This window comes from Typopeltis vanoorti, chromosome 10 (assembly GCF_054136105.1).
Source record: "Typopeltis vanoorti isolate ZY-2024b chromosome 10, IOZ_Tvanoo_1.0, whole genome shotgun sequence".
NCBI lineage: Eukaryota > Metazoa > Arthropoda > Arachnida > Uropygi > Thelyphonidae > Typopeltis > Typopeltis vanoorti.
Window position 1 is genome coordinate 108,447,313 of NC_143558.1, and position 15,697 is coordinate 108,463,009.

The following is a 15,697-nucleotide window of genomic DNA, read 5'->3' on the forward strand; positions in this document are numbered from 1 at the left end:
GTTTATCTGGCGTTTTTCATCCCGCAAACAGGCAAACCGGCCCCATGAACATACGCCTCTACAGTCAAAAATATATCCCCCCCAGCGGCAGACCAGGCGACGGGTCGGTTGGGAGTAGTACTAACAAGAAGTCGCATCTAAAGTAACACGCGGACCCTGCATGGGAAGCGGGAATAACGCGTAATAGAAGAACAATAAAGCTTTTATAACTCCCTAGAGCTGTATTCAAAAAATCTGATTTGGTTTAATCATTAAAGTTATGTTGTCATTAATAACCGTTAGAGGGTTCAAAAGATTGGCCTTATTGGTTGTGCGAATTGAATCATATTTTGAGATGTATTCCAGAGATTGATGTTGTGTGTTTCTAATATTATGTGGATTTATTTCTGTAGTGTGTTAATATAATACAGTTATTTTAATTGACTTTCGAATTCACGTACCACAGCAGTTTATGCTGATATCCTTCAAAATTGGAAGAAAATGTGGTAATATAAAACATAATGATAAACAAAATCTGTTTTGTTTATTATTAAACAAAAGTAGCAATGGTCGTTAATAATATAGCGCTTTAAATCATACCAGTTTATATGCATATTATTTTAATCCTTTGTATATTCTACACTTACAGTATACAGATGAATAGAAAGTTGTACAATAGGTGTCCTCCCGCGATGAGTCTTCGGACTCCTTGGAGGTGTCACGAATAATAATGACAAAGCGTGAGAAAGATTGTATGGTGTGATGCTTTTTGGAATTTAGAAAAAAAGATACATTTTTTGTAAATTGATACCGTTGACTTAACCGATTAGTCCTGAAGTTGTACATATTGCAGTTGTGTACAACTAATATTAAACTGATTCGAAATTTCCCAGTGAAGATCTTTTCTGCACCGGCACTGAACAGATGACTACTAAATACAGTTGGACTGGTTATGTCATATGATTAATTAGACATCTTCAGGATTGATGTACAAAAAAAACGTAAAAGGAAAAAAAATAAATAGAAGACCAATTGACCATACAATCACATTGAGTTGACCCTTCTGCATTACAATAATCAGTATGATTACTGCTTGATATCACTCCTTGAATTAGGAATCTTTAGAATTGATGGACAAACATTTAGTGGGGGGACAGAGTGTAAACTGTATACTTTAGTGAGTGTAAATTATACACTCTAGCATGGATGAGATTCAGTGACATTATATTGGTGTTTTTTTTTTTTTTTTTGCAATGTGACCTTTGAACTTTGATTTCCTATTTAGCATAAATACAAGATTCATATTCACAATATCTTATAGTATAATTGCAGTGTTGAAGTGAACATTGACCACTTTATTTGGGGAGGATGAAGAAGTTGCAAAAAAGGGTGTAGAGTCACAAAGATATCAGGATTATGGAATGTAGATTAAGAACAGATTGAGAGTATGTGGACTCGGAGAAACAAGAAAAAAGAGGGGTAATATGTCAGCAGTTGACTGGTGAACAATTTTCATTATATGGAAGAGCACAAGAGGGTATCTGTGGAAGTTAAATTTGTGTATGGTTAAGAAACAGATCACTGCTAGATTTTTTTCTCACTGAGTAGTGGAATAGTTTGCTTGTTGAAGTGGTAAGTGCATCCATTGTGAATGAGTTGAAGAGAAGGTATGACATCTGGTGTAGGATATCATTGGCCTCTTTTATTCTATGAGTCCTTGACCTCCCTGGAGCGCTCGGATACTGCTACTAATAATATGACAGTTTGCCAAATTATTTGTCCTCACTGACAAAATAGGTGGGGACTCAGTAAATTGTAAAGAGTGATTTGCATTTATAAAAATGAATGGGTATCTCAGTGTAAATACAGTATCTCTCTCTCTCTCTCAGTGAAGAAATAGATGGTATCTTGAAGAATGTAGCTGTATGTTTGTGTGTCTGATATTTTGGTGATCATAGTAATGGTTTTATCAGTCTTAATTTATTAATATTTGTTACATGTGAATATTATAAGCATTATGCTGAGTTCTGAGTAATTTTCAGTGAGTGATGAATTTTCATACTTGGTTTTTACTTTCTGAATAAGTCGCTGTGCTAGGCCTCAGTATACCAGCATTGTGGTATAAGTCAATCTAGTCAATATTTAATTGTGGTGATTAGAGTTTGAGAGTATTTGTATTTGAGAAAATTGCTTTAGAGGAAACAATTAACTGAATTTAAATTGAAAAACAGCCTAATATGTTAGCATTATTTGCCCATTTATTTTCTAGTGAAACTCTAGCAGATGCAACATTATGTATGAGGGCTTTAGTATACATACATATGTCTCCAAGGCCCACCTTTCCTAATTGGGTTGTGGGGACAACAGCTGCAAGAGGAACTTCCAATGGTCACGAACCTCTGCCACCAAGCTCGAGTGTTCTGGTGGGATTCCCAAACGTGTCCACCCAAGGTTTTGGATATAATCTATCCAGCGAGTCCTTGGCCTTCCACGTGGCCTCCCACCCTCTGGCTTGGCAAAGAGGGCCTGTTGAGAGAGCCTCTCTTGTGGCATTCTGACCAGGTGCCCGTCAGACCTCTCAACACGGATCTCTCAACACGGAGAAGCAGCGGTTGAGTATTGAGGGTTTCCTGAATTGCAGAGCTTCTGAATCTGTCGAGTCTTGTTAGCCCCGCAACCCCTCGAAGGAACTTCATTTCAGCCGCTTGGATTCGTGTCCGCATTCTTTCTGTCATTACCCAACTCTCATGACCATAGGTGAGGATGGGGACACAGACTGTATTGAAGACAGCCAGCTTTCCCTTCTGGCTTAACTCCCGCTTCAATACTACCGAACGGCCAAGCTCCCGCAATATTGAGCTTGCTAAGTCAATTCGAGTATCTAGCTCTACGTCCCATTTTCCATCATTCGTGAATATGGACCCAAGGTATTTAAACTTCTCCACCTGCCTCATTGGGACTCCACTTACATGTAGAGTGCACTGGGATGGTTGTCTTGAGACCACAAATGTTTCAGTTTTGGCCACACTGATCTTCATTCCAGCATCTGCACAAACAGCTACAAACCTAGCCAGGGTCTGCTGGAGGTCATCTGTGGAAGAGCTAAGCAGAACTAGGTCATCTGCAAAAAGCAGACGTCCAATGTTACATCTTCCAATTTTGACACACTCACTGCCTCGGCTGTGCCTATCAATCCAGTCCATAAATATTATGAAAAGGAGGGGTGACAGAACACACCCTTGGCAGAGGCCAACGGAGACTGTGAAAGGTTCAGACTTTGTGCTGTTTACCCTGACACAAAACTCTGGGCATTCATACAGGGACTTGATGGCAGCTAATAGTTGGCCATCCACTCCATATTCCTGTACTACTTGCCAAAGCTTATCCCGAGGAACCCGGTTATATGCCTTCTCCAAGTCCACAAAACTTGTAGACATTCTTGGCATATTCCCAAGATTTCTCAAAGACTTGCCTTGAAGTGAAGATTTGGTCAGTTGTGCTTCTACCAGGACGAAAGCCACATTGTTCTTCCTGGAACTTTGACTCAATTATGCTCCTGCACTGTCTTTCCAAGCACTTAGCATACCACTTTCCCAGGCAGGCTGAGCAGAGAGATGCCACGATAGTTACTGCAATCCTTCTGGTCTCCCTTCTTAAAGACTGGTATTTATTATTCCTGTCTGCCATTGCTTTGGTGCTCACCCAGATATCCAAGCAGCCTGACACACTCGAGTCAGCCAGAGAACACCCTCTCGATTTAAGGCTTTTAGCATTTCTTGCCGGATTTCATCATCGCCAGCACCCTTGCCTGATTTTAGCGATTTTATTGCTAAATGGACCTCTTCTGCTATGAGACTAGTCATTGCCCCAATCTGCACCTCTTGGATGTCCACAACTGCTGGACCACCTGGGTTAAGAAAGCTCTCAAAGTATTCCCTCCATCTGTGGAGGATATTCTTCTCGGTTGTTAAAAGTGCACCATCAGAGGCCTTAACTGCCCTTGCTGTGCATGATTTCCTCCCTCGCAGGTGGCTGATGGTCTGCCAGAATACTTTGTTTGCATTTGCATAGGATGAGTCTAATCTTTCTCCAAAGGATTCTCAAGCCTTTTGCTTTGCTGTCTTTACTGCCTCAGCAGCAGCTTTTCATGCCTCAGCATACCGCAAACGCATCTCAGGTGACCTGACCCTAAGCCATGTTAGGTAGGACCCCTTTTTTGCCCGGACAGTTTTTTGGACTTCTTGGTTCCACCAAGGTGTCCTTTTCTCACTGCTCGTTGCCATGCCAAGCCGCTTTCTGCCACAGCATGAGACTGCAGAGGCAGTGACAGTTATTCTGAACAGCTTCCACTCCTCCTCAACATCTGCAGTATGCTTTGGAATCTCTTTGAACCTGGAGGAAATGTCATCTGCAAAATTCTTCCTCACAGCCTCATTTTCCAATGTCTCTCATTTCACTCGGTATAGCTGCTTAGGTTTCTGAAGCCGTAGATTGCACACAACAAGGTGGTGGTCAGTTGACAGTTCAGCCCCTCTTCTCACATGAACGTCCAACACTGAGGAAAATAGGTCTGCTGAGACTATAAAGAAGTCAATCAGAGACCTTTGTTCTAGTGTATCCCTGTACTAGGTATACTTATGGACTTCTCGGTGCTGGAAGAAGGCATTCATTATGGACAAGCTGTTAGTACAGCAGAAGTCCAATAATTTCAACCCATTCACGTTAAGGTGAGGGGCGCCATTCCTCCCTACCACACCCCTCCATGTCTGGTCATCTGTTCCAACATGTGCATTGAAGTCACCCATTAGCAGGACTGATTCCATGTCTGCCACCCTGTCAAAAGCAGCATTCACTTCCTCTAGGAAGGCAGAGTATTTTGACTCCAGATTAGATGCATAGGCTTGCACCACAGCCAAATCATGGTTTTTCATCTGAAGCCTTAACACACATACCTGTCCCCCCAATGGGATCCACTCAGCAACACAGTGTGACCGCTGGGGGCTTGTGAGTATCCTCACACCTGCCTGAGCAGACATTGTCGGGTTCACACCAGAGTAGTAGAGCTTCCACCCCTTATCCAGGTCGACAGTTCCAGAGCCTCTCCTCTTGGTCGAAAAAAGCCTGACTAAGTCTAGCCAGTAGCGCTTGGCTTCCTCGACCAGTTCCAACTCCTTCCCTGTCAGAGAGAAGATGTTCCAGTTGCTTAAAGCCATAGTCTGGTGCCATTTTCGTTTGCCATTTCTGTCCTTTTGCAGAACCATTTCTTTGCTGCCCCTAAACACCTCCCCAGATGGGTAGTGGGCCCATTGATGGAGTTTCCTCTAGCAGAGTGCAGAGGAATGGTGTCTAAGGGAGACTGTAACATATTTTTCGAACCGGTTCCTCTGACTAAAACTCGAACGCATCCTTTGGTAACCTGCATGACAGACGATGCGGTATGAACATTTTTTGATGGCCTGATAATGTCCTGTTAGCACAAGATGAAATGACACAGCAAAATAGGAAAGATTCCCCTCGAATACTCTAATAGCATTCGGGGGCAGGAGCAAGAAGAAGAGAAGAAAGAAAGAAGCAACGGAGGAAGAGGAGGGACCAGTCTACAGATAATATAACAGATGTATATTACATGAAGTAACGCATGGTCCAGCATCAGGTACCTCGGGTTTGCCACGCCCGTACTCACTAAAGTGAGTCCCCTGAGGATTATGGGCTTTAGTATAAAGGCCCATAAAATATTGTTGTCTGCATTGAGTCCATTCTTTTTTAGCTTATTTCTTGAAAATCCTTGTAAACATCCCATTGTGATTCTGATGCATATGACATTCACTGATCTGAAAACAACTGTAATCTTCATGTACAATGTTGAAGTAAACATTTCACAGGATCAGCTTTCTACATTGTAATTGCCTTAAAAAATAAGGCAATGCTTCTAATGCTGGATTTTTCTACACTGAGTCTTTTCTCATAGTATCAGGGTCTAGTGAGGATGCACGTTATCACTGTTGCTTGTTCTTCACATGGTGATCATAGTTCTATGATGAAGGATAATACATATTCCCCTACTGTGCCTGGTTCTGGTAATCATCAGTTCTATTAGCAGAAGCCTCAGTCATAAGTGCCACTAAAGGGCATCTGGAATGAGTTTGATGTTGGCACAGAGAAGGAAGAATCATCAACACTTGATCACAAACCTGTTTTCATGTCTGTTCCATTGTCTTGGTTGCAGAAGTGGTCCACCAGTTAAACTGTTCATCATCTCGAACTTTATTGGAGATCTAAAAATAGTTTGCCATACTTTTCTTGTCTTGAACTTTAATCTTGCAAGGGGAATTGGAGATGCTCAGTAGATGGAAGGAATGAGGACTTGAGTGCGATGAATAGAGAGAATTAGGACCCTTGAGATTACATTAGGATGTAACTAGAACTGAATTAGGTGGTGAGAAAGAATTCAGTGAATGAGAGAGCAATGAATAGAGTGGAAGTGACTAGTAGTCAAGAGAATTAAAGAACAAGAGATCGAGAGGAAATGAAAAGAATTTCAAGATGTGATGAAAGTGAGGGAGTATGGAAAAGAGAGATGAGGAAAAGTAATGAAACTGGTGAGTGATGCAGAAGAGGAAAATTGAGAAGAAATGGAGTGATTGAGGGACAATCATGTGGGTAGAAAATAAAGTTATGAGTGGTATAATATAATATATGGTGATTCAATTATTCAGGGTTTGGAGAGTAGAATGATTGAGAAGCGTTTTATTGCAAAAAGTCACCTTCTCTATTGTTTCTGGTGGAACAATATGCCGCCCGGTCCCTGAGTTTGTGCCCCTCTCAATACACACCAAAATTACTGCAAAAAGTCAAAACGACGTATAGGGAACTAAATTAAAACACTATGTTTATTTTTGAAGTAAAACTTTAATTTCAACATTCTAAAATGTTATTTTTCTTGCTTTTCGGTTAGCAAAATCGTCGATGGCATTGGCGAAGTCTATTTCATAGTAATGTAGGTAATTCTTAATCAAATTTTATTTAGAAAAACTCGTTTCACAATTAGCAACACTTACAGCAATTGTGAGGAAAATTCGCAGTAGTATTACAATATTTGGAACTGAGTTCTCAAGACTGTATTTTAGAATTAACCGCAAAAGTTCAAAATGGTTCAAAGTGCCCCCCCCCCCCCCCCAAAGCTAAACCATTGGGGAGGGAGTCCCTGGAGAATGAACCACTGTGGGCAACCGGTATCTGCATGGACAAATGAAAATTTTCTGCAACCCCATGTCAGGTTGCAGAAAATGTGGTGAAAGCTAGGGAAATTGAAAAAGCCAAATGAAATTGCCTATTACAGGCAAATAACTAATAGGCTACTCTATGCACAGCTTGGTCTCAGTAAGGAAATGGCTAGAATAATCTTAGAAAGAGATTTGCAGAAGAGGAAGGATTGTTCGAGTTTTATGCCACACACTTCAACACATGAAAAGAGAAAGCATCAGGTTTTTTCATGTTGTCAAAATTTCATCCATGCAATTGATCAAGATCGTGATGTGTTGCAAAGAATTGTCACTTGTGATGAAAGTTGGTGTTTTCAGTTTGATGTAGAAACAGAACGGCAGAGCATAGAATGCCGTGGAACATCTCCCTGGCAGAAGAAAGTCAGGTTGCAAAAATTACACATCAAGATGATGATAATTTTTTTTTTTTTTGATGTTGCTGGAATTATCCACTGCAAATTTACTCCTGAGGGCACCACAGTGAATGGTCAGTATTATTTAGGAGTAATGCAACATCTGTACATCCACATGTCAGGAAAGAACTGTTCCACAACAACAATTGGCTCTGTTGCACAACAATGAGCCCACTACTGTGTGCTGCCTGTGAAGCAGTTTCTGTCTTCAAAGGTGATCTTTGCGATCGAACATTCCCCCTGTTTGCCAGGTTTACCTCCTGCAAACGTTTTCTCTTCCCAAAGATGAAGTGTGCCTTGAAAAGGGAGCTCTTCAGTGACAGGACATCCAATGTTATGTGACTAGACACTGAAGGAGGTTCCCATTCAGGACTTCCACCATGCCTTTGAACACCTGTATGACAGATGTAAATGTTGTGTGGAGTTGGAGGGAGATTATCTTGAATCTGTGTAATTGACATTTCCGAATATAGTTATTTGTTTTGATATAATAATGGTTGTCTCATTACTTGATGGGCACACACTGTATAATAGTAGAGTTACTGAGTGACCACCACACAATTGAGGATATTTCTGTGTTGTCTCATGTAATGATAACTGATATGCCATTTGACATTAGTGAATCAGACTTTTTTACCATATTGCAGAATCTAAATGCAAATACTGCTGTAGGTTTGGATGGGATATCAGCTTGAGTATTACGAGAATGCACAAAGGAATTTTCATTCTCTTACTATGCTGTTTAACTTAAGTCTGAACTGTGCTAAGGTTCCTAGGGAGTGGAAGAAGGTAAAATAGTTCAATTGCATGAAGGTGGCTCTAAGACTGTGGTAGAAAATTACAGACCAATTACCATCTTGGGAGTGGTGTTAAAAGTATTGGAAAAGTTGGTTAAAGACAGAATTCAGGGTTGATTGGATAAGAATTTTTACTTTTTATAATAGACTTTACTTTTTTTATAATAGAATGACATAATAGTGATAGATGATAAAATACTAGAGCAAGTAAACACTTTCAGATACTTGGGATGTGATCTATCATACAAAGAAGAAAAAGACATAGACACTAAAATATCAAACTTTGTCAAAGTAAATGTCATAATAAATATATTTAATCCATCCCTAGTACAAAAAGACACTAGAATCAGACTATGTAATGTTTTGTCAAAACCAACTCTACTATACGTAAGCAAAACATGGACCATAAAAAGGAAAGATGAAAAACAAATTCAAACAGCAGAAATGAAGTTCCTCAGAAAAATAGCTGGATATACCAAATGGTACCACAAAACAAATGAAAAAAATCTTACAATCCCTGAAAATAAAAACAATTAATTACTATATAAGACAGTATAAACAAAAAATAGAACTTAAGTTTAGAAGGCATATTGCTAAGCTGTTCAAGGTAGCTCATAGGATTACTTGGCTATTGAAGAACATGCTAGCTAACATGCAGAGATAAAGAAGTTATTATTCCTCTTTATAAGGCATTGATATGTTCACATCTGGATTATTGTGCTCAAGTCTGGTTGCCTGAATTCCTTGGAGAAGAAAGTGATAGAGAAGATTCTGAGATCAGTGACCAAGTTGGTGAGTGGTGTGCGTAATGCCCCTTATGCTGACAGATTGAGAGTTTGTGGAAGTTAGTTGATAGGGAAGATGAGGGGATATGACAGAGTTAAGTTACTAAAAAGGTTTTGTAGGATTAATTCAGGGGAAATATTTCAGCAGTTGACTAGAGGTGGAAGAACAAGAAATCATCCCTGGAAAGAGTGGTGAATGAGTGGAACAAAAAGTTAGGACGAAGAAATCCAGAGAAAAAGAGGCAACAACTTACTCAAGAATAGCAATGTATGAAGATTCCATTATTAGAGGTATAGTAAATGAGAGATTTCATAAGCCAGGAGGGAGAATTAGCAAGATAATTGATGCATTAGATAAGAGAAGCAGACACGGATAGCTGGTGGTAGTTGTTGGAACAAATGACTTGGTTTAACATAAAGTGCATGTAAGAATGGTTATCAGAAGGTTGTTGAGAAAGTGAAAGATAATAGTTTGGTTGGAAGGGTGGTCATTGTGTTGCCTAGGTATGATAATGGTTAGTTGAGATGAAAAGCAGGGATCATGAATAGTATGTTGGCAGAGCTACGAGGGTGGTCTGAAAAGTTCTCAGCCTAACAATGAAAAAACAAATTTATAATTTCAGAATTATTTTTATTTTTCAACATAATCTCCCTTTTGATTAACACATTTATTCCAGCAATACTCCAGCACCATTATCCTGTCCCTGTAGTACTTCTCAGTAAGATCTGCGAAATACCCCCTCTAGAGCTGCAATCACCTCTTGATTCAAAGAAAAATGCGAGGAAGAGATAGAAGTCAGAGGGAGCCAAATCTGAGCAATAGGGTGGATGTTCCAACAATTTGTAGTGCAGATCCCTTAATTTTTCCATTGCCAAAATGCCTTTATGGGCAGTTGCATTGTCCTGATGAAAGATGATTTTTGTCTTCTGCAAACCAGGTCTTTTCTCATGAAGTTTTTCGTCTAGTCTAGTTAAAAGATTGGAATAATAATCCCCGGTTATTGTTTTAGCCTTTTCAAGATAATTAATAAACAAAATGCCTTTAGCATCCCAAAACACATGAGCTTTCCTGCTGAACGAACCGACTTTGTCTTCTTTGGTGCTGAACAACTGACTTCTGTCCACTGTTGTTTGGATTCTGGTGTGTAATGGTGAATCCAAGTCTCATCCATAGATAAATCGATGCACAAAATCAGTTTTATTCTTGTTAAAATGCTTCAAGCACTGTTCAGAGATTTTCATGCCAGTGCGTTTTTGATCTGCTGTGAGCAAGTGCGGCAACCATCTTGCACACAATTTTAAGATGCCTATAGCCTCAGCAATTTCATGCACTTTGACTCACCGGTCATCCAATACTATATCATGCACTCGATCAATGATATCTGGTGTTGTTACACTTTTTGGACATCCTTCACGTGGATCATCTTCAAGGCTGGTACATCCACGTTTAAACTCGGCAGCCCATTTCTTAATTGTTGGAAACGAAGGAGAAGAGTGCCAATAAACTTTTATGAACTTTGAATGCATTTCTTTTGGTGTTAAACCTTTTACAAAGAATTTTATAATCACACAATACTCAATTTTATCCATTTCAAGGAATACAGACAACACTTTTGCTTCAGACAGCTGTATAAAACAAATTACTTGTTAGAATGACTTGCAATTTCACATGGATGCTTATGACAGATGTACCAACTTAGGAAAAAAAAAGTCTTACCGATAGTGTTGCCATCCATGGTTGAGGACGAGAACTTTTCATACCACCCTCATATGTAAGGAGAAGGGAGTGGATTTTCTGAATGTGTGGAAGGAAAGATGGAAATGTACAAAAGTTGACAGGTTACATTCAAATGGGTTTGGCATGAGCCAGAGAGACAGTTACTCCAAGGAAGAATGAGTGATGTGAGCAAGAAAGCAGAGGAAATAAGAGGTGAAGCAGATCAACTGAAGGAAATGATGAGACTAAAGTGATTGTAAACGAGAATAAAATAATGAGAATGCAAGATCACCTGGATTGTGTCTAGCCATATGATGACTTCTGTGAAGAAAGGATATATGTATGGAATTACAAGATTAGGAGACAGGTTGAAGCTGTAGCATGGAATGAAATGTTAAAGGGTAGGGTGATAAATGCTGCATGGGAACTGACCAAAAGATATTTAACATCAGTGTGTGAATACATTCTCATGGTCAAAAAACTGAAAAAAGTAGATGTCAAATAGATGAATGAAGGGATTAAGCATGCAATTTGGAAGAAGAGGATACTGTGGAGGTGGTACAAATGAATAATGGTGGCAGTCAATTGCATGAGGAATATACAGAGCATGACAGGCAGTGGCTCAGTTAGTAAGAACAGTAAAACTGCAATTATTATTATTATTATTATTATTATTATTACGGGTATCTCCATGGAGTCAGTAGGCTCATCGTGGGAGACCCAAACTAGCAAAACAATATCTGTCATATCTCTTCTTGAATTCATTTACAGACGAAGAGCTCACAACTAAGTCAGGCAATGAATTCCACTCATTCACCACTCTCCAGGCAAAAAACCTTGTTCTGACACCTTTGTTAACCACACTCTTCTTTAATTTCCAGAGATGACCTCTTGTTCTTCCATCACTATCACACAGCTGAAAAATGAGCAGAAATTAGCAAATCAGGCCAAGAAAAACCATAGAGAAGTTTTCAGATATGTGACAAGTAGAAGGAAGAATGATTGTGGTAAAATTATATTGATGGATGAAAATAGTAGAATGGTAACTGCTGCAGAAGGCATCATTGAGGTATTCAGTGAACAATATGTTATCCTCATCATGGTGAAATGAAAAATTCAAACCACTAAAAACACACGTACTAACCACAGTAATGACTATTTAATTCATAAATATTTCATCCCAAGTATCTTGGGATATCATCAGTACAGTAGTTCAAACAATACTAGGAATAACATACAGTTAGGGCGCATGATTATAATGGAATCTCAATATGCATGTAGTAACGTGTTATAGAAGTAAATTAAATATAACTGAAAAAAAAAAAAAATTGAAACGTAGAGGACATAGGAGAGGATGGCTTAATTGTGAGTGAGCAGGAGGTAAATGAGGAAATAAATAAGCTTGATGTCAATAAGGTGATAAGATTTGATGATATATCACCACATGGCTTAAGGGAATGTTCCAGAGAATTAGCATGCCTGATTAATAAGATTCTTATAACAGCACAGATTCCAAGAAAGTGGAAAGAAGGTAAAATTATTCCTCTGCATAAAGGTGGCTATAAGGCTGTGGCTACAAATTATAGGCTTATCTGTATTATATTATATCTCTATTATATTATAATATCTAATATTATTTAAAGTTTTATCACCTTATTAGCGGCAATAATATTTCAAATGCGAGGAATATTGCACACAGTATTACTTAAATGTTTTTCTTAAATTGCCTTTTTGATAGAATAGTGAATCAACAAATCAGTAAGTAAATACAGTACAGAATACGGTTCTTAATCTTATTGGAAGTCGCCCTGATGCATCAAATGAAATGCTATTCTCTCTCCATATTGTATACAGATTTTTAAATTAAAATACTTAAATCATTTTTTAATACATACTGGCCACTGAATTAGGAATCTTTATGCAGATGTATGCAAATCACTTACGTAGTGTATATGCAAAATACTTGGTCAGCGTTAACACGTGTTCTAGGCAACTATTTAAGAATGCTGGTGATCATTAACCATAAATAATTTTGATCAGAATGGGGAAAACAAATAATCTTTCGGAGTTCGATAAAGGGCTTATTGTGGATGCCCATCTGGCTAGAACTGTGATTTTGAAAACACAAGAACCGACTGATTTCTCAGAAGCGGAGATGTTCCGGGTGTTTAATCAGTGGAAAAATACTTAATTGCTTGTCTAAGAGGCGTAACTGCGGTTATTAAGACAATCTATCAGGAACGAGATCGCCGTCATCTGAGAAGGCCGGTACAGACAAACAGAACTTTCTGTGTATGTACAGAAATTGACCATAGCATTTAATGGAGGCTGCAAACACAAGCTCTCTGGTTAATTTTCGAAACTTTCTATTTCAAGTGTTTTTCTGTATTTGGCTATAAAATATACCTTGTGTCGTGACGTTCTATTTTCATGTTGTGTTCTAAATCCGCCATCTTGTTTCGAGTCACTCTTATAAATAAAACAACTAATTGCAAATTGATCACCGATCCAAAAGTAGGGAAATTTATAATTATACTGCGCCACCCTATTTTTAGATTAGTCTATATAAAATAGTAGGATCAGTTCGTAATTAAGTTAGCAGTCTTCTCATTAGGCCAAATCATTTATTATTATTCTACTTGGGGCACCTGCAAGATTTGAATATTTATAAATGGTGCAATAAAAAGGAATTCAGGCAAACACAATATTTAGATCAACAAAATAAAATATTTAATATATGATATATATATAACAAATACAAGAATACTGCTTTAAAATGAAACAATACAATTAACTTAATACATCTTGCTAAGTCACTCATGCCAATTCAATGTTCTAAACTTTCACATACAATTCACAGCTTCAAAATCACAAGCTTTCTTAACTCAAGTTAATAAAACGAAACTTCTTATTGAATCAGTCTCCACATATCTATCAGCTGTACTTAAAGTTTAAATTCACAGGAAGCACTAATCAAGGTAGACAATATTCCAAGCAATCTTATTTCGGACTTTGAACTTCGAAGATATGTTAATGTTAGAATAAACAAACAAGTATGACTACTCTTACCAGATACAATCTTCAATACATCAATTAATTGTGAGCACACTTATGAATTAACTTATTTACGTTAGCGGAACACATTAATAAAAATTCTCCAACGATTTAACTGAACTACTGTTAATTGCGCTTCACTACTCAAAAAAAACACATCAATAAGGCACTGATATCTTTCCTTGTTTACTTTTCTCAAACTAGTTAATTTCAATATAATTCTTCTCAGGGCAAGATAGAATTAAGACGTAATCCTAGACTAACTGGAACTAATCAGAATTTTTGCATTGAATGTCCAGTTCTTTATTTATCCGGTTACGGCGTTAATCTTCCTTTACAACACAGCTGATTTCACTTACAGCTAAGTATATGATTCACTATGTTTTAGCTCACTTCTAAACACTATTCTCATGAATTTCTGCCCTAGAGAACTTATAATTTTCTTCCACTTCCTTTGCTTGTATCCTACCTTCCTTTCCACTCCGCAAAAACTTCCTCTCTCCTCTAATTCAAAATCTTTTCTTCTCCTTTCAGTCTGAAGGTCATGCTCTATTCGACTCGTGCTTGTTTATTTCATGCATCTCCATGACAACAAATGAACACAAACATTTCGCTAATGTAATACAACTCTACTACTACATGAGTGATTACATAACGTTAAATTTTCACAAATAAGAATAAACAGAATATTTGAGCTACTTAATCAGCTTTTTCATTACGTATACAATTATTTATAATAACATTTTTCGTTACTTTATATATATTTTTTAGTTATCATAAATTTCTACACATATTATTATTTAATAAATTTTTAAATATTTTAATAAATATTTAAATAGTAATCTTTAATTAAGGAACAATAAATAATTTTTATACAAATCATGATCAATATATAATAAGCACTGTTAAATGTGAATGAAAAAAATAAATTACACAACATAGTTTCATTCACAATTTAACACTTGCTCCATACTGTTCTTCGTTGTCATGTTGACAATGGCTTTCCTAGTTAACTGACACACAGCTGAAATGTCATCGTGATTTTGGTTTCTGCATTAATTGCAAATTGTGTCTTTTTAGTGAACTTAGGTAGGTTCTTATTGTAAACAAAATGCAAACCTTAAATATGTCTCGAAACGTAAAAGTATCGAGAATACATGTATTCACAGAGATAAGAAGAGGCAAATCATCGCACTGGAGACCAGTGTCGTCTTAACAAGTTTGAACTCCCTATGCTAAAAAAAGTTGGTACCTTAACACGTTGGATTGAGCAATAATTAAATAACTTTCATTGCAAAAAAAATTAATGTTAAAATATATCGACATTGCACATTTTTATTTAATTCAACAATATTTATAATATAATAAAGGTAGTTTTTTGTATTATTAAAATACACAACATAGGCGTTAGCTGAATTTATTGTTTTTTTTTTTTTTTTAATACACACAATAGAAAAAAGTTAATCGATTCTTAAGCACCCTTGGGCTATAGCCCATTTAGCCCAGCGGATAAGGTGGCCCCGTTGGAGACTAAAAAGAGAAGAAGACTTGGCACATATGACAGACGTGTGTAAACATTTAAAAGGGTGTTAGAAGGATATCGATATATATTATAGAAGGTGGAGTGAGAGGACAAGGTGGCATCTATGAAAGTAAAGTTTGTGTGCCGTCAAGAAAGGGGTAAGCGCTA

At 37.7% G+C, this 15,697-nt stretch overlaps 1 protein-coding gene across 5 annotated transcripts in view; it reads left to right on the forward strand.

The window, feature by feature from the left end:
• The first annotated feature begins 357 nt into the window (after positions 1-357).
• Positions 358-15,697, forward strand: part of LOC150102665 (atlastin-2-like) — a 437,615-nt gene continuing 422,275 nt past the window's right edge. For 3 of the 5 annotated variants that reach the window (XM_090399745.1, XM_090399748.1, XM_090399746.1), the window contains exon 1: positions 358-485. Coding sequence is in view for 1 of the 5 variants with exons in the window: in XM_090399747.1 (XP_090255873.1) it covers positions 452-485 (34 nt within the window). In the remaining 4 variants the exon portion in view is untranslated. The remainder of the gene's footprint in view (positions 486-15,697) is intronic. The other 2 variants (XM_090399747.1, XM_090399749.1) reach the window with 1 other exon arrangement.